The sequence below is a fragment of the Pleuronectes platessa genome, chromosome 24 (genome assembly GCF_947347685.1).
Source record: "Pleuronectes platessa chromosome 24, fPlePla1.1, whole genome shotgun sequence".
In the NCBI taxonomy this organism is placed as follows: Eukaryota; Metazoa; Chordata; class Actinopteri; order Pleuronectiformes; family Pleuronectidae; genus Pleuronectes; species Pleuronectes platessa.
This window is the reverse complement of record NC_070649.1, coordinates 2,768,868-2,794,198: the sequence shown is the minus strand read 5'-3', so window position 1 is coordinate 2,794,198 and position 25,331 is coordinate 2,768,868. Positions and strand designations below refer to the sequence as shown.

At 45.9% G+C, this 25,331-nt stretch overlaps 3 protein-coding genes across 5 annotated transcripts; 2 read left to right on the top strand and 1 right to left on the bottom strand.

Annotated features, from left to right (window-relative positions):
- The first annotated feature begins 4,314 nt into the window (after positions 1-4,314).
- wdr12 (WD repeat domain 12) lies at positions 4,315-8,056 on the top strand. The gene is made up of 13 exons (XM_053417026.1): positions 4,315-4,501; positions 4,807-4,901; positions 5,071-5,165; positions 5,267-5,373; positions 5,502-5,617; positions 5,706-5,860; positions 5,943-5,988; positions 6,068-6,153; positions 6,244-6,384; positions 6,473-6,578; positions 6,712-6,844; positions 7,182-7,254; positions 7,346-8,056. Exons 1-13 carry the CDS (start codon positions 4,461-4,463, stop codon positions 7,421-7,423), a joined length of 1,272 nt encoding a protein of 423 aa, XP_053273001.1. The 5' UTR covers positions 4,315-4,460; the 3' UTR covers positions 7,424-8,056.
- A 404-nt stretch (positions 8,057-8,460) lies between these two features.
- ical1 (islet cell autoantigen 1-like) lies at positions 8,461-16,718 on the top strand. 3 transcript variants are annotated; one of them, XM_053417262.1, is made up of 15 exons: positions 8,461-8,568; positions 9,695-9,727; positions 9,848-9,998; positions 11,214-11,286; positions 11,399-11,522; positions 11,642-11,840; positions 11,932-12,057; positions 12,163-12,261; positions 12,359-12,444; positions 12,901-12,950; positions 13,216-13,260; positions 13,435-13,638; positions 14,074-14,376; positions 14,516-14,611; positions 14,811-16,718. In XM_053417262.1, exons 2-15 carry the CDS (start codon positions 9,720-9,722, stop codon positions 14,930-14,932), a joined length of 1,686 nt encoding a protein of 561 aa, XP_053273237.1. In that variant the 5' UTR covers positions 8,461-8,568; positions 9,695-9,719; the 3' UTR covers positions 14,933-16,718. The 3 variants fall into 3 exon arrangements, with proteins under 3 accessions (XP_053273237.1, XP_053273236.1, XP_053273235.1); XM_053417261.1 differs by having other exon boundaries at positions 13,405-13,638; positions 14,814-16,718; XM_053417260.1 differs by having other exon boundaries at positions 13,405-13,638.
- A 1,913-nt stretch (positions 16,719-18,631) lies between these two features.
- On the bottom strand, positions 18,632-22,662 carry fam117ba (family with sequence similarity 117 member Ba). Its single transcript, XM_053417611.1, has 9 exons — positions 22,617-22,662; positions 22,030-22,147; positions 21,510-21,747; positions 20,362-20,445; positions 19,999-20,109; positions 19,615-19,758; positions 19,233-19,476; positions 19,061-19,181; positions 18,632-18,857 (listed from the first exon to the last, which is right to left on the bottom strand). The coding sequence occupies exons 1-9, from the start codon at positions 22,660-22,662 to the stop codon at positions 18,632-18,634; spliced, it is 1,332 nt and encodes a 443-aa protein (XP_053273586.1).
- Between the last annotated feature and the right edge of the window lie 2,669 nt (positions 22,663-25,331).

The window sequence follows — 25,331 nt, the reverse complement described above, 5'->3', positions numbered from 1 at the left end:
GAGAACTGGTGCGGACCAGGGGAATCCGACTGTTTAATTAAAACAAGCATCACGAAGGGCCACGGTGGGTGTTGACGCGATGTGATTTCTGCCCGACACTCAAAACAGGTCAAACTGAGGAGGGCTTGTTAAGTTATCTTGACTCACGCAGTGTAACTTGGCTTAAAAAGTATGAGCGTAGCGTCTGTACTTATTTAAATACTTTATTCTCATGTGCATCGGCTCTATTCATCCGTCTCATGCACAAGTAGGGAGGAGAAATGGGTGGACACGGGAGGGGCATCATCTCCATAATTTGGTGACCATATAGGTTACAGCAACGAGGACACCTACAGTAATGGCTACAGGCACAGCTATTTTCAGTCCCCGTTTAACAAAGGAATCCCAGGATTCAGACGCAGGAGTCTCCTGTTGCTGCTGTATACAAGAATCTTCCATCTCGGGTGGAGTCTCCTGTTGCTGCTGCTTATTAACAGTTTCAAACTCAGGGGTAATTCCCTGTTGCAGGCGTATACAGCCAATTTCCAACTCGGGTGGAGGCTCCTGTTGCAGCTGCAAACCAACGGTTTCCATCTCGGGCGGAGTCTCCTTTTGATGCTGTGTACAAGCGGTTATCAACTCGGCTGGAATTTCCTGTTGCTGTTGCCGAGCCTTCTGTATGTGCTTGGAGATGTTAGCCATGGCTAAGTCTTTGTACTTGAGTGTTCTAACACCTATCTGCAGGCTATCTTTCTGGCGTCGCAGTTTCCTTAACTGCATCTTATTTCTCTGGGAATTCATTTCATGTAACTCTTTCTCTTGTTCTGTATAGACGTTCTCCTCAGCCAAGAGATTATTTAACGCCAACAGAAGCGAGATTATGGATGATTGGGCCGTGTGTTTTTCGTCCTGACAAACCCTGCAGGGGGTTTTCCACTCCGCTGGATTCTCCTTCTGCTGCTGCGTAAAGGCGGTTTTCAATTCGGACAAATGCTTTGAAATTTCAGCAATGGCTAAAAAATCTGTATTGCTTACACTGACATATGCCTGCAACCTTGTTTGCTTAAAATCCAGTTTCATTAACTGCATCCCGTTTCTCTGGCAATGCATTTCATGTAACTCTTTCTCTTGTTCTGTATAGATGTTATCCTTGGCCAAGAGCTCATTTACATTCAACTCAAGCAGCGTTATATGTGATTGGAGCTTGTGTTTTTCAACCTGGCAGATCTTACAGGGGGTTTCCAGCTCGGTTTGAATCTCCTCTTGCTGCTGCATACTGACGGTCTCCAACTTGACTTGACTTCCAACTCTACTGGTGTCTCCTTTTACTGCTTCTTCTTTGTACTGTTTATGACAAAGGTTAAATCCACTTTGACCACTACTGGTAGTGGTCAAAGCCAACATCAAACTCAAGTGAGCTTTATTGTCATTCAAGTAGTACTATAAAGGCACTACCTTTGTAGGGCATCAAGGTGAATAACAGAGGGCTTAGAACACAGCCCTGGGGGACCCCAGTGATCAGAATTTTTTTTCCCAACTTGCAGTGAGGAAGTCCAATAGCATAAGGACACTGAAAATGAAAAGGAAATATATCACGGAATAAATAAAAGTTGGAATAAATGTGGAAATAAATAAATAAATGTGGAAATAAGTTTAAGACATTGATTCATTTAATTCTGCATTTATTTCCACATTTATTCCAACTTTTATTTTTCAATTTCAGTAACTACCACCTAAAATAGCAACCCAATGATGACATCTTCTGAGTGTTTGATGTGCCAGAGCCTTTTTCAGTGTTAATAATGAAAAAGCTGCAGCGACACATCAAACACAAAGAAGATGTCTTTACCATTTTAAGCGGTAGTCACCAGATTAGGGGTCCATGGGCTCCAGCTCCTGGCAGCACCGGCTCTGGCTCCTGGCATCTCCAGGAGGCAGCAGCTCCAGGTGTGGGGTCTCCTCTCTTTAATTGCTGAGTAAAATAGAAACCCATTGATTAGATCTTCTGAGTGTTAGATGGGCCAGAACGTTTGTCAGCGTTAACTTGTGTTTGGGTTTTTACAACTCTGATGTAAATCAAGGATATGTTATATCTCCTCACTGTGTTCACATCCATCACATCAATTTGTATTGAACATAAGTTATGATGCTAGAGATGAAATTGAATTGACGCAGTTTTGTTCCAAATATAAAGAAGTTTCAAGTTAAAGACAACAGGCTCCTGGTGGCTCCATGAGGAAGGACCATCTGGCAAACAGGAAGAGGACGATCCCAACTGCATATATGAACAAGGGGGGATTTGGAATTTATCAAGTCAGGTAGAGTCCACATGGGGGACGTTTGTATTTGTTATTTTCCAACTGTGTTTTACTACATTGTGTGATTAGATGATTTAAATCTGTTTTTACTGCAGATATGAATCCATCATGAGGTCATTCATGGACAGTTTCAAGATGACTGAATTGTACTAGTACTTATTAAATCTTGGATGTTGAGGAGTCGGTTGATGTAAACTCATTATACTTGGTTCGCCATTCTGGATGAATTTGCAAAAATAAACATTTTGTTCACACCTAAAATTTAAGTTTGACTTAAATTATAAAAAAAAATTTAGAAGCTTTGACTGTAAGGGTTACAACATATCATAACAACTTGAACCATGTCCCAAGGTGTATGAGTTAGAAGTCCCACAATCTTAGCTATTTTATCAGACAGTTTCTCTTTGAACCTTTGACTGTTTGCATCGGATTAAACCTTGAACCAACATCAGATGATATATAAGGCAATGTTCAATAAATTTAAGCCATTCAACAAGAGATGTTAAACTGTCTTCTACACACCACTGCTCTCCTTGATCTTTCGTTTATTGGTGCGCCAGTCCGAATCCCACACTACCACCACTTTACATCTTTTCCCTCTGCGCTCAAGAAGAATACAGCTGCAACAGCTTGAAGCTACACGGAGGCAGCTAGCTTCCCCCAGCTTCCACACACAGTCAGCACGGACACCCGATACTAGCTACTACCAAGTGTTTGCTTCTTACCTGACGGTGTTTGAGAAACAGTGTCATGACAGCCGTGGGATTAAAGTCAGCGGGTTTTTGCGCTGTTCCCATCGCAGTTAGCATGGTGGCTAGCCCGCTACCCCCGTTATCAAAGTTCGTTATAACCTCATGTGACCGTACACACATGCTGTAAGTGCTCTAACCAGCCACCGTCAGCCGGACAACGCCGCTGGCTTAACACACTTGTCACATTAATCATAGAGTCGTAGTTGTGATTTTGGTTTATTGTGATGTAGGGAATGGAACAGGAAGTTTCCATTCCGAAATGCTGGCGTTAGCGGACCAATCACATCCAAGTGCTATCCGTGGGCTGTCCGTCATTTCGACGTGTAGTTAGAAAAATGAGAGCTGCACGAAAAGCTCTCCGAGGAGCCTCGGAGAGGCACGGAGAGGGCGTTCCACGTTGGAGAGGGCGGTCCTATCTGTCCGTGTCCGTCAAAACGCAGAAGCATACATTGGCCTGAGGCTTTTAGAAAAATGAGAGCTGCACGAAAAGCTCTCCGAGGAGCCTCGAAGAGGCACGGAGAGGGCGTTCCACGTTGGAGAGGGCGGTCCTATCTGTCCGTGTCCGTGAGTCCGTTTCGGAATGACGGACGGACGGATCGGACGGACCCTTTTTGATTTATAGTTCTACGAGCCTATCGGTATCGGCTATCGGCCAGATTGTTATTTTAAATATCGGTATCGGCCAAGAATTTCCATATCGGTGCATCCCTAATTGCAAGTCATCGCAACCAAGGAATACCAGAACCATTGGTCCCTAATGTCAACTTCCTGGTCACCATTAAGATACCAAACCTGATATTTGAGATTTATTTTATTAAAAGAATCATAAGAGTTAGCCTAATTTTAATTGGCAGTCAATGAAGTCAGGCATGACTTTGAGAGACAGTTAGTTACCAAAAAAGTTCTGTTATCCCTTAATAAATAAGAATGAATAAAAACAAAAAATTGAATGCGTTTTCCTCCTTAATCTTAACGTGGACTGCTGAAATTAAGCATCTCTATCAATCTATGGGACACAAATACTGATTGTCCTTGTGAAAATAAATAAAATGTCTGATGTAAATACAATTTAAATGCAAGATACATTGATTAAAATCCATTTCATCGTACTACAGCACTTTCAGACCATTTTTCTAGTTCACATGTTTGCAACAAACCACCTTGTTAGTTTAAAACCTAATAAAATACCAATAAATTCAGTTTTCTTCTTTAAAATGTGAAGTTATGATCGGCAGACATCACTGGTTGAGCACAGATCCGGTCGATGGATTGTATCTGTGCTCTGCTGCAGCGTCTGGCTCTCTAGCACATGGCTGAGCTGCTCGACAGGAAGGAGTGTGAACGAGGAGCAGAATCAGACTGGGAATCACAGGAGTCACTGGTTTATTAGAGAAACACACGAGGCAGAAACATGTCGCAGTTACAGGCGAGGTTCTTCACTAAGGACCAGAGGTGAGCTCCGAGTCCCTGAAGCCCAATAACTGGAAGGTGCTAGCATGCTGGCTAACTAGCTGGAACTTAGCTTCGGACCACTGTCCACATCCAGTCACACGCTAATGTTTTTAGCTTGTTTAATCACTGAGCTAAGTTATGCAACTCTGTATCTATGTAGAACCCTAGCATGGCATTTTGTGCTAATTGACAAATGATTTCACTAAATGCAAATGTTAGGAGTGTATTTGATTGACAACCTCTGGTCTCGTGTTTGTGTGTCTGTGTGTTTGTGTGTCTGTGTGTGTGTGTGTGTCTGTGTGTAGGTTTGTTGTAGATGATGTTCCCTTCTCCATCCCTGCTGCCTCTGAAGTGGGAGACCTCAGCAACGTTATCAACCAACTGCTGTTGGCTAAAAATGGTAAAAACAGACTATTCTGCATCACAGCCTCCTAAAGCTGAATTATTTTATTAAACAATCATGACTTCCACTCACTGTAGGATCCCCCCTCTTCATCCAACCTATATCTATACCTCTTATCAATTGAGGGTGTAATATGTTGAATATAAATGTATTTGTATTTCCACAGCCTCACACGACAAAGTGGATTTCGACTTCCTGGTCAGGAGTCAGTTCCTGCGGTCGTCGCTGTCCTTTCACATGGACACAGAAGGCATATCAACGGTAGGACCAGCCTCAGCGCCCCAACACGAGCAGATGTGCTGTGTTTCAACACAAATGTACAAATTGGCAGCATAATAACAAATATTTTGCGTCTGTTTCAGGAAGACGTGGTTGAGATCGAGTATGTGGAGCGGATCACAGCCCCAGAACCAGAGGAGTGTATAATGCACGACGACTGGATTAGCTCCCTCGATGCAGATTCTGAATGGTGAGATGAGAGGCATCCCTGTCAAAACAGCACACAGTGTGGTTTACTGTGTGTGTTGGAAATGTTTGATCGTGAATTTGAAATGCAGAAGTCCCATTATCTTTCTTGTGGCACTTGTGTTTATGCAGGATTCTCACAGGGTCATACGACAAGACTGCCAAGATCTGGTCTCTGGAAGGCAAGGCGATGACGACACTGGCAGGACACACAGATGTAGTGAAAGATGTAGCCTGGGTTAAAAGAGGTGAGCGGGACCAAAGTATAGACCTTCACTCTGCAGTTAGGTGTCATAAGGTTTTCCTAAAGGTTCTCCGTGGGTGTACTCTTGGCAGATGGCTTGACGTCTCTGCTTCTGACGGCCTCTATGGACCAAACCATCCTGATGTGGGAGTGGAACTCGGAGAAGAACAAGGTGAAAGCCAGACACTGCTGTCGGGGACACACAGCGAGCGTTGACACTGTCGCCACTGACCCAACTGCCTCAAAGGTAAAGCTGGAAGGAACGGAGAAGAAAAAGGATACAAGAGGCAATAATTCAAGTATCTAATGTCTTTGCTGCTTCCTTTCAGTTCTGCAGTGGCTCCTGGGACAAAATGTTGAAGATCTGGTCAGCAGGTAGGTACCAAGAGTGATCGAAGGAGCATCACTGAGCAAAAAGCAAATGTCAAGTGACCACTTTTTCTTCTGCTGTCAGTGCCCACAGATGAGGCGGACGAGGTTGAAGAACCTGCTGACAGACCGAGGAAGAAGCAGAAGACTCAACAGCTCGGCCTGACCAGGGTGAGGGCAGAACGATAAACTGAGTATGTGGGATGCTACATGTGACAGGATGTCAGAGTTTGAGGTTTTCATGTTGTCACACTGACACAGACTCCCCTGATGACGCTGTCCGGCCACAACGAGGCAGTGTCCTCCGTCCTCTGGTGCGACAGTGAGGAGGTTTGCAGTGCATCATGGGATCACACCATCCGTGTGTGGGATATTGAGACTGGAGGACAGAAGACAACGTTGGTGAGATGCACTGCCAAAGAAATGATGAAATGACACTAGGTTCTCGTCCGTCACGTTTGATAAACTGACCTTTTTGTCCTTTCCACAGACGGGCAGTAAAGTGTTCAACTGCATCTCCTACTCCCCCCTGTGTCGACGACTGGCCTCGGGGAGCGCTGACAGACACATCAGATTGTGGGACCCCCGCACCAAAGGTACCACTGATCTCACAACCCTATAGATATATCAATGTCAAAGACAATTTTCTCTGCATGTCCAAAAAATCTATAAATGGAAAAAAACAAGCAGCTTTTAGCAGCTTTTCTATAAATGTCTCTTCTTGTCCAGACGGATCCCTGGTGCTGCTGTCGCTCACCTCCCATACCGGCTGGGTCACGGCTGTGAAGTGGGCGCCCTCACATGAGCACCAGCTGGTCTCGGGCTCCCTGGACAACCTTGTCAAACTGTGGGACACCAGAAGGTTTGTGCAGCTCATAATTCACTGGAGCCTTTGTTGAATTTGTGTTTTTAATCAGAAGTTGGAAACATGTTCCCCTCTTTTGTTCCCCTGCTACATCAAGACCATTTGAATGAGAGCATGAGCTTGAATTATTATCAACCCTGTTACTGAATGAAAGGTTGCTCATGTCGAGCAGGACATCCTGTTCACTCTGCACATAAAGAGCTGTCTGCCAGTGTCTTGAACAAGCTTCCTGTCTTTGTCAGAATAAAATTTGGTTGCTTGTGTAATAATCTTCTTGATTAGAGGAATCCAGTGAATACGTTTAACACCCCATTGTTGCCGTGTTGTCTTCCAGCTGTAAGGCGCCTCTGTACGATCTGGCAGCCCATGAGGACAAAGTGTTTTGTGTGGACTGGACAGAAAGCGGGGTAAGACACACCAGAGGTTCTCTTCAAAGATTCCGATGCCTCGCTTGAACTTCACACATGAAACTGATGTTTTCTCTTTTCTGTCTTTTAGCTGATGTTGAGTGGAGGAGCAGATAACAAGTTGTACACCTACAAGTACGCAGCCTGTCAGACGGACGCGGGGGCGTAGACGAGGACTTCAGAGACTCCATCACCACGGATGTACAGAATGGACAGACATGCACACGTTCACAATCAGCGGAGCAGAACTTTGAATTGTACAAACTTTGTTTGCTTTGTTCTTCACTGTCCTGGTTGTTTTTACCCCATTCAGTTTTTTCCACATATTTCATTGTTGGGCTTCTTTGTTTCCCTGTAACTCAAGAAAATTATAAATTTATGTCCTCTCCTAAAATGTTGTCACCTGGACTCAACGTTACATTTCATTATATTTCTGTACATCTGCTCATTCATGCGATGATCATTGTCATGTGGCAGTAGTGCAATGCTTAAAATCCAGTAGATACACATGAGGAGCTTCAGCTAATGTTCACATTAAACAGAATGTACCAGGGAGCAAAACAAGGCCAGACTGCTGGTTCCACACAGGCTCATTTAGAGAATTTCATAAAGTGCTGATCTCTAGCATGATTCATATAAAGTGTTTGACCTTTCAGCATTAATGTGCAGAAGAAGAATCTGCAGAAATTACGTGATGCAGTTGTGTCAAAGGAAAGTTTTCACCATCATGAGGCTGTTGTAAAAGCGAAGGGACTTTTCATTACCAGTAAGGTTTTCTTAATAAAGTGCCCAGTGAGTGTTATATTTTCTTTTTTCCTCAAGGTAGAATAATTTTTACGCGAACACTTTATGACCATTTAAAAACAACTGAATTAGAAAGTAATGTTATGAGTGACTATGTAGTTTATAATGAATAAACATAGGATATAACATTTATTTCATTATCCTATATTGTTTAATGACATTAGAGCTGGATCCCATTATGAACTGAGTTTGCATGGATTTAAATCTCAGCAAAGTTTTACTGCACGTCCACATCTCAAGCAGATTTAATGCAGCTTGCAGATCTGACTGAAGTTAAGTTCACATAAAAGTTGGAGGTAGTTTCAATTGGTTCATTCAGAAGTTAGTAATTTATTTAATGTGTGCACGCATCTCAGCTCGAGACGATCTTCGGCGCGGACCTTCCCAACAGCGCCCCCGTGTGTCCGGACGGCGCCGCGGCCACTTAGCATATCCTGTTGCAGTGAGTCAGAGGATGATGGTGTCTGTCGGGAGAGGAGCGTCACCGAGCTGCGCCTGAACCACAACAAGGTACAGACGAAGCTTCACGTTAGATATCAAACCTCAGGAAACCAAAGGAACCCGCTGTGTGGAGGATGAGTTTAAAATGGAGACGGGAGGTTCGCTCGTTGGGCCACGACACTGACAGCTAACGGCTACACTAGCTAGCAGACGAGCTACTTTACGTTCTCCAGCAGGTTTCCTTGTGTTTATTTTTCTATTTCCTCACCTCGTCTTTGTCTATTTGCACAACTCGGATGAACGACGCGTTGCATTTCCTGTCTGTCTGTGTGTTTTTACCTGGAAGTGGAAACCTGCTCCACAGACAGCTGTCCCCTCAGCCCCCCCCTGTCTCCAGGTGGACGTCACATCCCAGGAACCATATTAGATTAGCCCGTTCTTTAGCCTGAAGCTACCTGATCCAGCCGCAGATAACCCGAGATAACAGGCTATAGCTCGGTTATAACCCAGTGGTGGAACAGCTGTCAGCTCACAGCTCTCGGTTGGTTGTGATGGTTTGTTTCGTCTCAGCTAAATCTAACAGGACAAACCCATGAGAGGTGAAGTAATGGCGTCTTATTCAATAATAGTTTGAGTCACTCTAATTTAAACTCATTGCCTGGATGGGAATCTGAATTTCAGAGCTGCAACTACATCTGCATCTCACTATCTCAAACTCTGAGATCAAGCTCATCTAACAGGAGAGGTCTTGTGTCTGAACTAGTCTATATTTCTGACATGTTGAATGTATAAAGGCGTGACAGGTCTATCTCGTGATGCTTAGAGTTCAAATTAAACAGGGTGTTATTGCATTTAGCATCGACTGCCTCCTCCTGGAACCAGCTCCCGATGGACGTCAGCAGTCTGAACCGCTCGGTTTGCCAGGACCTTCAATTAATCACCCAGTCCTGCACCTTCATTTAATCATCTGTTTTATAATTAGTCTTTTAATACCGTCTATACTTTTGAAAAAACATTTAACCTTTTTTTATCGCAACCTTTATGCTTCCTTTATGTCCGTAAAGCATATTAAATGGCCTGTGTATGATAATATGCAACACAAATACGTTTGCAACCAGTCTGCAGCCCCTCAGACCAAGACTTGAACTTGCTGATTTAATCCTCTGCCTGAATATCTCTTCTTTTTCTCTTTCAGAACAGTAAAGGGCAAATATCTAAGGATGGACGGGTATGTGTTAACAGCAGTGGTACTGTAATTATGATATGAAACAACTGTTGTTTCTAGCAGAACTTCAGAGCCATATATAAACACGGCTCCCCCCCACTGATCCGCTGCTCTGTGTTCCAGGTTTGCAGGGGATCTGCTGAGCGACAGCTCGGTGATGGCGCGCATGCAGAAGAAGTTCTGGAAGACCAAGCAGGTCCTCATCAAGGCCACGGGCAAGAAGGAGGACGAGTATGTGGTGGCGTCCGACGCTGACCTGGACGCCAAGCTGGAGGTAGGACAGGAGGAGTTTTAGATTTGTTATTGTCAGAAACACTCGGCTCTGAAAGTAGCACATGCAGCTCCACTGTTTGTAGCTCAGAATGCTGTTTCAGTCTGTTGTCACAAGGTGCCCATTGTTTGCAGAGTCATTTTTCTTACCAGTGTGATTAGAGGTCTCTCGCCACATGAGAGCTGTGGAAATGAAGTCGGCAGGGTACAGCGTGTCCCTCGCCTCTCGAGTCCTTCCTCACCGGTGCATCAAATGATAGTGGATGGGCTGACACCTGGCTGGCATTGAGCTGTTTGGTCCAGTGTGACAGGGACGGGATAATGTTTCACTCCGATGTACTGAGAGGCTTTTGTTTGCTGTGGAACAAGATCCAGCCTCTTATGTCCTCATGCTCTCACTGTCCCATGATTGCATGTCCCTGTGAGACCGGCACAGAATGAGAAAACAGGGGACAGCATTGAAAGAGGAACAGAAAATTGTAAGAAGATCTGTCTTCTTCAACGTCATCTTGACCTCCAGCTTTCTGTGACCCAGCCGAGCACTAAAATCACCTGGACAAATTAGATTTGGAGCCGTTTGTGGACGGCAGCCTCACAGACGACCTGATTTTAATCTGGCTTTTACCAGAGTGTTGCCTCAGTGCATTTTCCAATTTCATATCAGCAGCTTTACCTTGCAACCTGTGGGCTTCTTGAATAGAACATCAGATTAGATTGAGTCAATATTTGTATGACAAATGTTGATCGTATTGAAAGTGAACTCAACTGCATGGCATATTTTATTATATCCTTCAATTTCACCTGTGATGATGATGAGACAAGGAACCTCACAATCGGAGACAAAAGTAAAAGTAGTGATGGGCACCTGTAAATGTAGTGACCACCACATTGCTGTGACACAGACAGAGCCACTAGATGAAGATGAGCTTGACCAGCTATGCTCATATCACTGATCAACATCAAGGAAGGTGTGTTGTGTAGGAGCGGTCAGAGCTGGACACAGACAGGTGTTTGGCCTCTGCTGATGCACACAGGCTGAAAGTAGGTAGTGTTGATACAAGAGTTAATCAGTAACTCGACTCCGTCTCCTCCCTCTACTCTCTTACTTCCTCCTCTTTATATTTTCACTTAATAATAACAAAGTGTGACAGGTCTCAAGACGAACCTCTTTTAGTTACTTGTTTTTTGTGTGTAACTCTGACCTGGTTTGTCTCTGCAGTTCTTCCGTTTGGTTCAGTCCACGTGCACAGAGCTGCTGAAGGTGATCGAGAAGTACCAGCACAGGATCACACGTGAGTCACACAACTAATAACTGTGATATTATGAGAACAATGATCTTTACACTTGGAAGTACACTTGAACTTTGGTGATTTATAAAATCCTTGACCTTCCCTTGCACAACAGGCTTGTCTCAGGAGGAGAACGAGCTCGGCCTGTTTTTGCACTTCCAGGGTGAACATGATCGCACCAAGGCCGGCAACATGATGGATGTCACCAGCAAGGCCCTGTGCACCTCGGCCAAGCAGAGGTCAGCAGCAGCAGAACTCAATGAAACCAGTCATTAAGTGCTAAACTAATGGATATCCAATCCATTTCAAATAATCTTAAACTTTCAAGTACTCAACCTTATTTATTTTTTTTTCAAAGGATGGCACTTTGCCCACCACTGCAACGTTTGTACCAGGAAGTGGAGACGTTCCGGCGTCGTGCCATCGCAGACACGCTGCTGACGGTCACTCGTATGGAGAAGTCTCGCACAGAGTACAGAGGAGCTCTGCTCTGGATGAAAGACATATCCCAAGAACTGGACCCAGACACCTACAAACAGCTGGAAAAGTTCCGCAAGGTCGGTGGAAGGCCTCTTCAACTGAAGAGTTCTGATGTGTGTTATCACAGTCAGTGATGTATCATCTCGTATTTTGTCTTTCTGTTGTCAGGTCCAAGCCCAGGTCAGAGGGTCGAAGAGCCAGTTTGAGAAGCTGAAGAATGATGTGTGTCAGAAGGTGGACATGCTGGGAGCGAGCCGCTGCAACATGCTGTCCCACTCCCTCGGTACCTACCAGGTAAGTTCATCAATAGTAGTAGTTGAAAGATGAAGTGTGGGCCAAGCCTGTTGATGTGTTTACCTGCTGGTTGTCTGTGTTGATCCTGCTCTCCTGTCATGACAGACCACTCTGCTGCATTTCTGGGAGAAGACAGCCCACGCCATGTCTGCAATCCACGAGGCCTTTCAAGGACACGTACCATACCAGTTCACCACACTCAAGGTACATCAGACTAAGGAAGTGACTCGGAGGAGTTCTGTGACTGTGGTGGACCAACTCCTTGAACCTGAAGCTTTTTCTGAAATCCTTCGTCCCACAGGACCTGCGGGATCCACTGGAGCAGATCACAGAGATGGAGAGACAGTTGGATAAGAAGGAGAAGACTCTGCAGAGCAACACAGACAAGTGAGAACACAATCAACACACATGTTGGTTTCATTTTAGGTGCAAATGTTGTTTCACGTTATCAGAAAATAATTGTATCCTGTGTAAGCTATTAACAAACCAAATGCACTCTGTTTCATCACCTCAGCTATTTCCTCAAATATGAGGCTAATTGTGTGTGTGTGTGTGTGTGTGTGTGTGTGTGTGTGTGTGTGTGTGTGTGTGTGTGTGTGTGTGTGTGTGTGTGTGTGTGTGTGTGTGTGTGTGTGTGTGTGTGTGTGTGTGTGTGTGTGTGTGTGTGTGTGTGTGTGTGTGTGTGTGTGTGTGTGGACAGCAGTTACTTATGTAATAGTTTAGGGCGTTAGAAGATCAGAACGTGTGCCTCTTAACAGCAGCTCAGCATCAGAGAGAGGTTACTGTAGAAAGCTTGATGAGATGAGGCCCTTTTTCATTTTTTGTCCTTTTCTAATTCCCCAGTCTGGTGTCCTTGGATGATGACAAGCCATTAGGAAGTGCTTCTGACATAGGTACGTACCGCCCTCCAAACCTGTCATCGTTGCAGGCTATGAGCGCACATAACCCTGCAGCTGCTTCTTTTTCTTCCTCTATTGTTTAATGATGTCTAAAGTCAGAACGATCCCAAAAAGTGTTTTCACACCACAAAAGAACCAAACCATTGTTTAGTTTGATCCAAACTCATGCCACATCTTCTAGTCTGACAGAATGTTGATCTGTTGGTCAGAATGAATCAAGAGTTTCATTCTTTTATTTTGATTGTGCCTTCTCTCCCAGACACTGCTCACAGCTTTGATGGAGACAGCCAAACCACTGACTATGGTAAGTGTGTGTTAAGAACATTTGATAGAAACATTATTGTTAATGCACAAGCTTGTGCGAATAATACTTTGAATGTGTACATTGCGATTCCTGTTGCTGACTTGGGATCAGATACTGTTTGGCTTCATGATACTTTGATCTCAGTGCACCAAAATGCCTCCACACCCACTTCAGGTGTGCATGATCTCAGTGGAACGCCAGCACGCCCTGATGAAGACCTGATGCTGGTGGCCAGTGGTTTAACACCACCACAGCTCCCAACACCAACAAGTGCCCCACTCCAGCCCCAGCTCCTGTCTCCTCCTCAGGCTGGAGAGCAGAGTGAACTCTGGGGCTTTGGAAGCTTCCAGTCCAGCCTCTCTGAGCTGCCTGCCTCCGGTAAACCAGCTGCCTGTCGACTGCTTCCTCCACCTGTGATCTCTAACTCCCAGCTGCCTCACTGGTTCTCCTCTTCCCTTTGACTTGGCTTGGTTGGAGTTCAGCTTTCCTGCTCTTGATGTCTTGATTCTGTCTTCACTGCTGCAAGAGGCTTTCTTTCCTTTCACCTTTGTCATTCAGGAAGAACACTTCAACATCTGCTGCACTTCTAAGTCTCCTCTGGATATTTTGAGAGTGATCATTAATCCTGTTTGCTTTGAAAAGGCTTTACTCAACATAAATGTCTCTTCACTGTATTTTTCTCTTTTTCAAGGTCAAACTTTACCTTCTAATCTGCATCTGTTGCTTTGTAACAAACTGACATGTCCGGCCTTTCCAGAATCAGCTGTGTATGTTCTTCTAAAGCTTCTTCTCTCTCCACCTTTTCCTCTCAAGGTGGTACTCTGCTCTCGGGCGGTCTGTCCTACCCTGCAGGGACGGGGCTGAGACCCGATGAGGAGGACAGTGAGAGAGGGGACATGGCTTTCCTCAATGATCTCCTCAGCCCGGGCCCTGGAGCCAGCGATGACTTCAGCAAAGAGTGGCAGGATGCGTTCGGGATGTTTGACCCTCCCACTGTCCCTCCTACTGTCCCTCCTGCAGGGACAGCACCAACAAGCAGTGGGCAAGCAGCGTGTCCGCCCAGTCCCGCAGGCTTCCTGCCCTCCCAGCTGCTGGATCACAGTCTGAGTGCCACAGGTTAGTCACACTGCACTCTGCTGGCGGAAAGAGCTCACTGCACCACACTGACTGGTTAGTCTTTGTGATGCAGCTGCGTTGAAGCATAAAGAATACCAGGGTCTTTTATCATTTCTCCAAACCTGCTTTGTCTTGATAGGCTGGTCAACCCCACCTATGTTTAAAGCTCCGCCCCTGCAGGCGTCTCCGAATCAGAACCAATCAGCTCAGTTGGCTCCAAGTTCATCCGCTGATGGTAAGATCCTTCTCAGTGTGTGATCTTGTCTCGACTTGTTGTCCTGATGTTCACCTTGTCTCAAGATCACGAAGGTCTCCCTAAACAATCATCTCACTTTGCTGTGAAACAGTGTTAAGGACAAACAAACACTTCTTCCCTCTAATGATCTGTGTGTGTCTGTGTGTGTGTCTGTGTGTGTCTGTGTGTGTCTGTGCAGCAGCAGCAGCTTCAGGTGGATCCAAAGACATGTCTGCCTGGTTCAACCTGTTCGCAGACCTGGACCCTCTTTCCAACCCAGACGCCATTGGACGCTCTGCAGATGAGCTGCTCAATGCCTGAAGCTCTCTCTCTCCGTTTGTGTGTGTGTGTGTGCGTGTGTGTCTGTTTGTGTGCGCGTGTGTTACAGTGTATGATTTATATCCAAGGATTACTGCGATTTCATGACAACACCCAAGTAAATGATCTCACACTAGGAGTGAAACACAAATCCATATCTGTTACAAGGAGACAACAGTCTACACAACTACACAACTGCAAATACTCTTGTTGATGTTACACTGGAGGACGATCTTTGACACTGGAGAAAACAAACTGTCAGTGGAGCCAGATGCTGTTGTTGAACATCCTCCTCAGCTGAAAAAGACTGTTAGCACTACACAAGGAGCCGCTGACTCCTGTGCACACTGCAAACGTTGTGCGGTTTGTGTTGCTTTTCACTATTAGCTTTCAGCGGTGTCTGTAGAGCAGAGTGAGTGATTGGGTTACAGGTTTCTTTTGGACAGCATTGTGTGCTTCTCCGTCTTAAGTTCATGTTTGCGTTGTTTGGGTGTGGGTCCGTTTGCCGTGTGTACACATCACAAGGGACCCAGGATATAAAAGTGTATTTAATCTGTAATGTAGTTACATGTAGGAGCACATGATTGTCACCATGAGATAAGACGGGACCCTGTGTCTGTCACTAGACTGAATTTGCACACGATAAGAACAGTGACCCTCAAGTATCATGATGCTGGTTATCAGGCGGCTGGGTTCAGGTATTCTAGATCTGAATTACATGCAACCTCTAAAGTGGAGTATTTAATATCACATGAGCTCAATTGTGAGGAAATTAAGCCAGAATATCCCAGATAAAGCTGCGGCCATCTTGCATTTTCGATTTCATTTGGATCCAGATTTGGCGCTGTAGTTGCTTTTGGTCATTACTGTTTTTATATCATCAAATAACTAATTCAAACTGTTTTTATCGGTTCCTGTTAATCTACTAATCAGCTTCATGATACTGGAAGGTCTTTCTCGTGGCGTTTGAGACGACAGCCCCCGGTTCATGACCTTTTCTGACGCTCATCCCTGATTCTGTTGGGCTGAGCGCTCGAAATAAAATCATCTCCCGTCGGTCGTCGAGATTTCACAATCACAAAAGTCCAAGGCCAAGAAGAATGTGTGATGAGCTGCAACATTTATTTCAGGTTCTCTTGAAGGAAGTTTTAACGTTGCATAAAGGGATGTAATTATTTTAAGTGGGTTGAAATACAAACCTAAAGATAACAGGACCTAAGATGCAGCTAAATGTATTTATTTTCAGATTATATCACTAAAGTAACACTGTAGAAAAACAACCACTGTAAAATACTTAATATTATGAGCTGTGTGTTGTATTTGCACAGATGGATTTGGGAAATATATTGAAACAGGATGAACACTGGAGAGTTGTTACCACCTCATGAAATACATTTCCTTACCTGTTGTGGATGAAATTCAGAATTATTCAATTTGTTTGTCGGGAAATCAACATTTATGAATGTTTATCTTTTTTTAACCTCCTATAATGTATGCTATTGATAAAGTTGAAAACTTAAGAGGTTGAGATGTCAAAGTGATCGTGCGATCAGAGTGCATTATGGGAGTGATTTCTTTGTATAAAATCTGCACAGAAGTATCTGCTTTTCTACACAAGCTTTAGTTGATGTTGATTTTCACACTTTCAAAAACCACAAGAATGTATTTCTCAAATCAATCACAGACGCTTCATTTAATTCAACTATGCCTTTTTATTTTGAGTGGAGGAGTTAAACAGATGAAAACTTGGCAGTTCTGTTTCCAATAAACTGGACAAGCAAACAGAGAATCATAGTGTTGAGATTTCTTGCGTCGAGCCTCATTCCAAAATGCCGCTTATCCACTTTGAAAAGAAAAACAAAAGTTGTAAATCAATCAGTACTTCCACGTTGGTGAATCTGTTCTTTCAAGCTACTTAGATTTTCTTGTAAACATGTTGAACCGTGTCGCTGTGGGTGGGATTGTTTCTCAGCAGGTGGATCTCTCATTTTGGAACTCGACTCTTGAAGCGACTGGCTGAAACGAATGACACCTCTTGACTACTGCTACAGGTTTCCATCATCCAGGTTCTCCGCCGTGTGCGGCTACAGACACAGCAGCTGTTGGTTCTCTCATGTAGACTGTTAGTGTGCGCTGAGGAGTTAAGTACATCTTCTCTTTTCGTGTCCTATTCACTACAACCTGAGATGGACGATGTGACCTATTCTTGATTAAAATTCTCTGAAGACCCAATTACACTCCGGTCTGATAAATAAATACATAATCATTCACAATAATGAGACGTAGTAATTCACAGTACTCAGCAGGGGGACGGGAGGGGCGAGGTTTGGGGGTGACGGGTATTATATGGTACAATAATCGACTCATTCAGATACATATCTTTGTCAGCTGATAATACAAACACAGTGTGCCTCTATATTTACAGATCCAGTACATTCCTATCCCCACGTGGCAGGCACAGTCAAGTGGTAATGACATATACAGGAGGACGGGCCCAGGCGTGGAGAGGTCTGGGTCCCGTGTCACGACACTGCAGCCACCAAGTGTAGCTCGGTGTCGCACTAGGGGTCATGACCTCTCCGTGCTCAGGGCCCCGCAGAGCCAGAGGAGGCCTGTCCTGCAGCGGCGGGCCCAGGCCCCTCTGGACATGCTTCACAACAACACAGTTTGAGCAAGACAGAAGGAAATCAGCTTTACAGTGACAGTGAGGGAAAGAAAAGAGAAGAGAGAGAGGAGGAACAGAAGGAGGGAGGTCGTGATGGTGCTGGAGTAAAAAAAAAGGACACTGCGAGCAAAGGCTGGCGCCTGGGAAGCAGACACAGGTCGGACACGCTGCACACACCACAGCCCTGGCCTGTGTTTCCCATAGATACACACAGCGGCCAGCAGGGGGGCCCAGCACGCTGCTACCAGTTAGTGAAGCAAAGGCATCAGCTTGAACCAGATCCTCTCTCTGTCACGGGCTGATTCAAGTACAAAACAGATGGTTTAAAGGTAGCGTGGACTCTGCACCTCCTCGCTTGTATCTTTTCAGACTGGCCCTGTTCTTCTTCTGTGTGTATCTATGGCCACCGTAGTGCAAAGATCATGAGTGAACACGATCGCAGCACTAAGCTGGTTTGGAGAAACTGAGCGGTCTAAAAAAATCAGGCACGTTTTCTTTACTTCTCCTTTTCACGACCCTTCAGGTTTTGCTACGATAGATCAGGCAGCACCAGAATCAGCCTCTGTTGTAAATCTCTTGGTCGCAAAGGAAACCAGCAGCCTTTTTGTTATTCGTAATGGAAGGCATATTTCATATCAAGAGAAATAACTACATATAGAAAAAGAGATATGTCCGTGGAAAGGCGCCATGGTATAATACGATGAAAAAAAAAGAGTCTGTCCTTTTTTTTACCCTTTTCCTCCCAAAAAACAGGAACATAACCAGCAGCACTGAAGGTAGAAGAAAGCGATGAGATGTTGGCTGCACCGCCCGCACGGCGCTGCAGGGCTCTCGAGTCGGAGTCGTCTGAGGTGGAGAGGCAGTGGGAAGCACTTTTCAACAAGATCAGGACATCAGAGAGAGCGTAGCTGGCATGCTGAAGGCATTTTTTGGAGCAGGAGAGTTGTTTTTCCTAATTTCAAATGTTTTCTGATTTCGTTTGGAAGAGGGAGGGGGTGGGGGGGGATGCTTGTTTTGTGGCGACTTGGAGAACCTGGTCAGAAGCTCTCGGGCTCCTCCAGGAGGCAGGGCTGGGTGGACAGAGGCACGAGGGCCGGGGACAGGCTTCGCAGGCCCACCCCGGGGCGGAAGCTGAGCTCCGGGGCGGGGTGTAAGGGCTTCAGGATGCTGACAAGGCAGAAGGCAGAGCCGCTGTTGGGGATGAAGTTGACCTTGTTGCGGTCGGGACACAGGAAGGTCGGGATGTCCTGCAGAAGTTTGGGCCTGGAAACATGACAGGACATGGTGGTTAAGCCAGTTACATTAGAAACGATGTGCTGCAGGTGAACTCTCAGAGAGACACAAAACAAAATGTTCCACTCTAAAATAAAACATCAAGCCCAGGGCAGGACACGTCTGACCCCTTCGTCTGGGGTCTGCTGGCATCCTGTGAGATCTAACAGTGCATGCTGGGTCATCCCACTCACATGGACTCCTCGAACACTTTGACCTTCTCGCAGCCCTCTGGAGGTTCCCTCTTGAACATGTAGCTGTTGTTGGGTCTGGGAGAGGCAGCGTACTTCGGCAGCGGCGAGTAGGGCCCCAGCTCTGTGGACAGCAAAGTGAAATCACGTGCATGAGTGTGGGCTGTATGCACACGCTGAGATGTGTGCACGTCTGTCAGTTCATCACCTTTCTCCTCGTAGGGGCTGCCTCCGCTGGTGTCGTTGAGGACGGTGAGGTAGGAGGGCGAGATGGAGTCGGGGCGGCTGCTGCAGTTGCTATGGTTGCTGCTCAGGCCGCCCCCCGAGGGCGTCTGTGTGTCGATGCTGCGCGTGCTGCTGCTGCGCTGCTGCGGGGGGACAGGTGGGGGGGCACGGTGCCCATCTGGAACGTCCTGTGGCTGCACACACACACACACACAAATGAGGTCACAATAACAACCTCGCTCTGAGGATTAATCCCCGGCCAGTGATGGTGTGTGAATCCTCAGGCCTCATTTATAAATGAGCCCAAACAGTGAAATCTTAGGGGAGCTCACAACAATGGTCTCTTCCTTCTCGGGGGTGTCTCGGATGATGATGCGTTCTATCTCCTGGTTGAGGCCCTCCATGCTGTTGCGGAAGCGGGGGGCCGATGACTTGGCTATAGGGATGGGTATCAGGATGGTCTTGGGCATAGGCGACTGCAGAACACACAAACACTGGGTTTAATACAGATCCTGCAGCGGTTTCCAGATGTGGCGCACTGAGCTCCTGACTTTCATCCAGCTGCAGTGAGATGTCTCACACTCCATGTTTCTGTGTTTACTGCTCAGCCCACAGAGGAGACGTTACAGCTGCACTTGTAGGAGCAACGTTTCAGAAGAAGAAACTGGGGATCACTTGCTTAATAAACATAAACACACGAACTCTCCTGCACCCACCTGGGACTGGATGATAGTGTGGCTGCCATTGAACGGGGACTTGCGGTCTTTTTCCCTCCGATGGCGGCTGCTGCGTTTGCTGCGCTGGAGCTGCTGACGCAATTTGGCAATCTGTGGATGTTCAGACAGAGAGAGAGAGAGAGAGGCTGTAATGCAGACACAGTATATACATGCAGTATTAATGGCCGTGCATTAAGTGAAGAACACACACACACAATGCTTTGCCATTTATTTAACGACCCCCTCCAGGAAAACTGCAGTGCAATGAGGACGGTATAAAAAAATAAAAACACACACACATCGGAGAGTGCTTCTCTCCAGTTGGTTGTTTGTTTGGCTCAAAGAGCAGAATAATACACTGACCTCCTTGAGCTGGTCGGTGCTCCCACAGGAGGCCGAGCGTTTGTGAGAGCCCCTCCTCCTCTCATCTGCCCAGGCCCTGGGGGTCTGAGACACACACACACACACACACACACTGGTTAGAACAAAATGTGAAACACACAAGCATTTCACAGCCAAATCATGAGACTCAACCAAAAGAAAAACAGACTTGGATTAATAAACGCACATCAGGACCAGTCCTAACAACCTAAAACATCTTCATACTCTGTGACTTCAACAGCTCCAAACCCTAGGAGCCTAAAGACAACTAACAGGGGCTGGAATATGATCGACTTTTAGCTTGGAACTATTCAATTATTCTACTTTTTCTTGCTTCAAGACACAAACACTGAATCTGGAAAGACATCCTTCAAATTTCACGTTGTGAGAAGGAGACCTTCTGATGAGTCATGTCCACGCTGGGGCCTCGACCTGTGATCGCTCCATCTAAAGCTAAAATGTTTGGGAAACACTGCCCTGTAGAGGAGCAGCTCTGAAGCTGCTGTTATAATCACAGGGGCACTGTTGACAGTACTTAACAGAAACAGTAAGGAAGCTTTAGTGCAGTTAAGAACGATTACAACAGAGGTGTGTGTGAGGGTAAAACCTCAGTGTTGGAAGTAGAACAGCAGATATGACCTGAGGAGACGTTATAAAGAGCGAACGTCTGTTTGACATGAGTTTGGTTTAAAGTCCGTCACTGATTGACAGTCAAGAGGAAACACAGCCGGATGATGCAAGCGTCTGCAACATCTCTCCGACTCTTTGCATTGATCGTCTGCAGCATAAACACACAAACAATACATCCGGCGAGTGTCCAGTACCACTGTGTCTGAACGGGGGGGTGGACAACATTTCAAAACACAAAAATTGATTTTCACACAGCTTTCTTTTTTTTTTAAGTTACAACATATATTTGATAGACAGGTGAGCTGCCGTATTCACAGAGCACCATGAACACGTGGCATGCCTCAGGGCTCGTCTCCTGGACCGATATCATTCCTTATTTATATACCAGTACACTTTTCACAGACATTGGTAAAAAAAGCAGACGTTGCTTTATCTCAACAAGAGAATGGGTTTGCAGTAACATTTCCAAATATTACAAATTCAAAGATGTAAATCCTCACCTGGGTTGCTTTGTCCCTCATGTAGGGAGCGTGTTGGTCCTGGCTGTCGTCCTGAGGCCAGGGACCTGTCAGGTGAGAGCCAGCGAGCGCGCCCTGCGAGGGCCACAGCTGGACTCGGTGGCGGGAGACCGAGAGGAGAAGGAGGAGCAGCGAGCTCGGGCAGGGAGGGAGGAGGGACGCCACAGGGCACGGAGGAGGACCACAGGTAGGTGTGGTGGGTTGAGGCCACTGATGTTGTCTGAGGAGGAAGAGGAGAGAGAGAGAGGCGTCTTAATGAGGAGGGTCTTTAGAGGTAAACAAGTCAGCACATGGTAAACACGTCAACAAATCAACAGACACACAGTTGGCCTGCGGGATAAGCTCATGGACGTCTTGCTCTGTCTAGGTTTGTGTGCATTTGCATTTGTGTCTATGCGCTGGTGTGTTGCCAGATTGATGTTAATCCATCCTGGGCAGAGCGGATATGCCCCCGTCTAAGTCCCACACAGCCCCCTGGGTTAATGGCATTAGAGCAGCTTACAGGGATGGTGGGGGTGGAGGGGTGGGGTTGGGATCACTGAGGGCAGGTGCCTGATTCTGACCAAATGACCCCGATGCACTGCTGCAGCAGCAGGTTCTGCCTCGGAGCTCGGGTCCACCTGGGGCAGCATCAGCACATTCTCATCACAAATTAACGCTTCGCATTGGAAAGAAATGAAGAGAATCTAACAAATGCACGACATAAAAACTCTGCCATCTATCTATCTATCTATCTATCTATCTATCTATCTATTTATCTATCTATCTATCTATCTATCTATCTATCTATCTATCCATCTATGTCTATCAATAGTCACCATTGATATGATGCTGTTACAGGAGATGCAACAACGATGAGGAGAAATGAACATTATAAACACGCACACACAAACTACAGGTCCCATGGATGTAAATCCCCTTGCAGGAGACAAAAAGCTGTGATATATGTATATTCCCTGTGGGTGTTGTCTCAATGGGAACAGAAAAGCCAGCCAGTCCTATCAACACAATCCTGCAGATGAAGCATGTGTGCACACACACAAACACACAGCACTGACTGGCAGGGCTAAATTTGGCATGGGCCCTGACCAGCGCACATCACTGTTGCCAGGGAACGCTGCTGACTGATCTCCATTGACTGCGCTTGTGTGTGTGAGTGTGTGTGAGTGTGTGTGAGTATGTGTGTGAGTGTGTGTTAGTAAGTAAACATGGGTTTGGGCGATCAGCAGTCTGAACGCCCCTCCTCTCTTTATTTTGACGGCTGATTTTCCTGTTTCAGACTCTGCACACGAATCAGCAGTCTGCTACACCGCACTGCAGGCGGACAGTAACGCTGTGTGTGGTGTGTGCGTCTGTGTGCGGCTGTGTGTGTCCGTGTGTGGCTGTGTGCGGCTGTGGCTCAGCCTGATGATGTATGTCACTACATGGATTCACAGTAATGATATGCAGAGACGTTACTTGGCAGTATCTCGGTGTCAATGTGAAACAGGTGAGTTCACACTTTATTGATCTGCTCAGGGTAAAAGTGGCGGCTCACACACACACACACACACACACACACACACACACACACACACACACACACACACACACTAATCAGTTACACAGGATGTAAATAAACACTTCCCCCCCCCCATCGATTTGGTGTTTCCCAATAAAGCCTAAAAGGACGTCAAACCAACACTCAACAACATAACTACTGCTTTATGATTTCCATCCATAGCCATATAACAACATATATCAATATAATGCTTCTGCATTGCACAAGCACAGTGAGGAGATAATAACAACAACATGATAATATTCATAACTTATTAATCTACCTAAGATTTAAATAAAATCTGTCTTTACACTTAAAATAAATAATAATGTGATATTTAAGATATTGAAGCAGAGAGATATAGCAAATATTCACATTTCAGATTTGGAACAAGTGAATTCTTGGCAATTTAAATGATATATATTGATATTGATGATAGATTATTTCAGTTTTGTTTAATCACTTGCTTTTGCACATTTGACTACCAAATTAAATCAGAGCCTTTTGAATGCAATGGAATACAAATGAAAAGGAAGAAGATCAACTGAAACTGCACTTGTTTATAATAAAACCTCGTTATAAATTGCACAATAACACTGGTGTGTGATGAGGATGGCTCCGTGTGAGTCACATCTCGCAGCAGCAGCCTGCTGTGCTGCAGAATCTAGGCCACACTTGTTTACTATAGCAGAGCATGCAACAGCAGCTTTATCACAACAATGCATGGACCCACAACCTCGCATGACACACGAGCACCGTGCACAGTGAAGCAGGTTGGGTTTAAATGTGTGAAATGAGAGGAGGAGCGCGCTCACCTGCAGGAAAGAGACCTGCTCATCCAGGGAGCGCGGAGCTCCACAGCAGCCCCCCGGCCCCCTTGGGTGTTTGCCGAAGATGCTGCCGGGCAAGGCGGGCGAGAAAGGACCAGGAGAGGCGGCTACAAGCGAGGGGAGCCTTCGTTGGAGAGAATCACAGCCGGGCAGGACATGGTGAGGACAGCGAGACGTGGCCCTCGACTCAGGAGGTGTCAAAATGGGCGTCGCTGTGCTCGCACCTCGCCTCCTCCTCCTCCTCCTCGTCGTCGTCGTGGATGGATGTTTTTCTCTTCCCGGCTGATGCGCAGCGCCGCGACGGACCGAGGTGCACGGCGATGCGCGCGGGGCTCCGGGGGAAGCAGAAGAAACGTGGGTTCTTCTACGAGTGGAGAGGAAGACGAAGAGCCGGCGAAGCTGCGGAGGCGAAGGAGAGGAAGGTAACGGAGGGAAACAACACGGACATGGAGAGAAGGTGATGCTGGCCTCGGCTGACACGACGGGAGGAGGACCAGTGTGAAGCCGCGAGGGCTGAGCAGGGACACTTCTGCTGGGCGCTTTCAGAGTAAAACACCCACCCTGGGCTCCTTAAAGAGGGGGAGTTCACCCAAAACGGAGAATCCACTCATCATCTCCTCACCACTGTGACGATGTAGTGGGGGTGAACGGGTTTGAGTCCACAAAACACTTCTGGAGTCTCAGGGGTAAACGGCGTTGCAGCCAAATCCAGTACAATTGAAGTAATTTAATTAAAACAACAGAAATAAGACAAACGCCTCCATACTGTTTCTGTATTGTCATCCAAGTGTCTGTAAGCCCAGAGATTCAAATTCCACTGGAAACGAGGCTCCCAGATGATCAACGTTTAGTGTTCAAAGATTTATAGTCCAGGTTATGTGTTTACACTGTGCTACCAGGACCATGTAGAGATACAATGAGGAGGGTTAGAGGTTAATTGAGTTCCCATTGATTGTTTTACTAATAATAAGCATGTAATAAAACTGTGAGATCTTGCATAAGAATGATTACATTCATCATAAAGCCACAGTACATTTCTGTCAGTCTATTCCTGCTTGCCTGTATTTTTTCTGTCCAGGTATTTTTTGTTTTATTCTAAGTGTAAATGGGTCCATTTCCGGTCTCATCCGGGTAACTGATGGTAACTTGACGCTGTGACGTATCTCGTGCTGATGCTGCAGTTGCTAGGGCGCGTGGAGCAGACGGCGCAGAGGAGAGGAAATGTCGCCCTCCTGTGCCCACCTTAGGGAATTACAGGAACTCTGCGGGGGCCAACATGGCAACAACAGAAGAATCTGAACTCATAAATATTCAGTGTTTATGTGAGTAATTTAAACAAGTACTACTACTAATTAGTACCAGTCTGTATTACTGTAATCCTTTCAAGATTCAAGATTTAAACATCTCTAATGTCATTATACTAATGTTATTCTG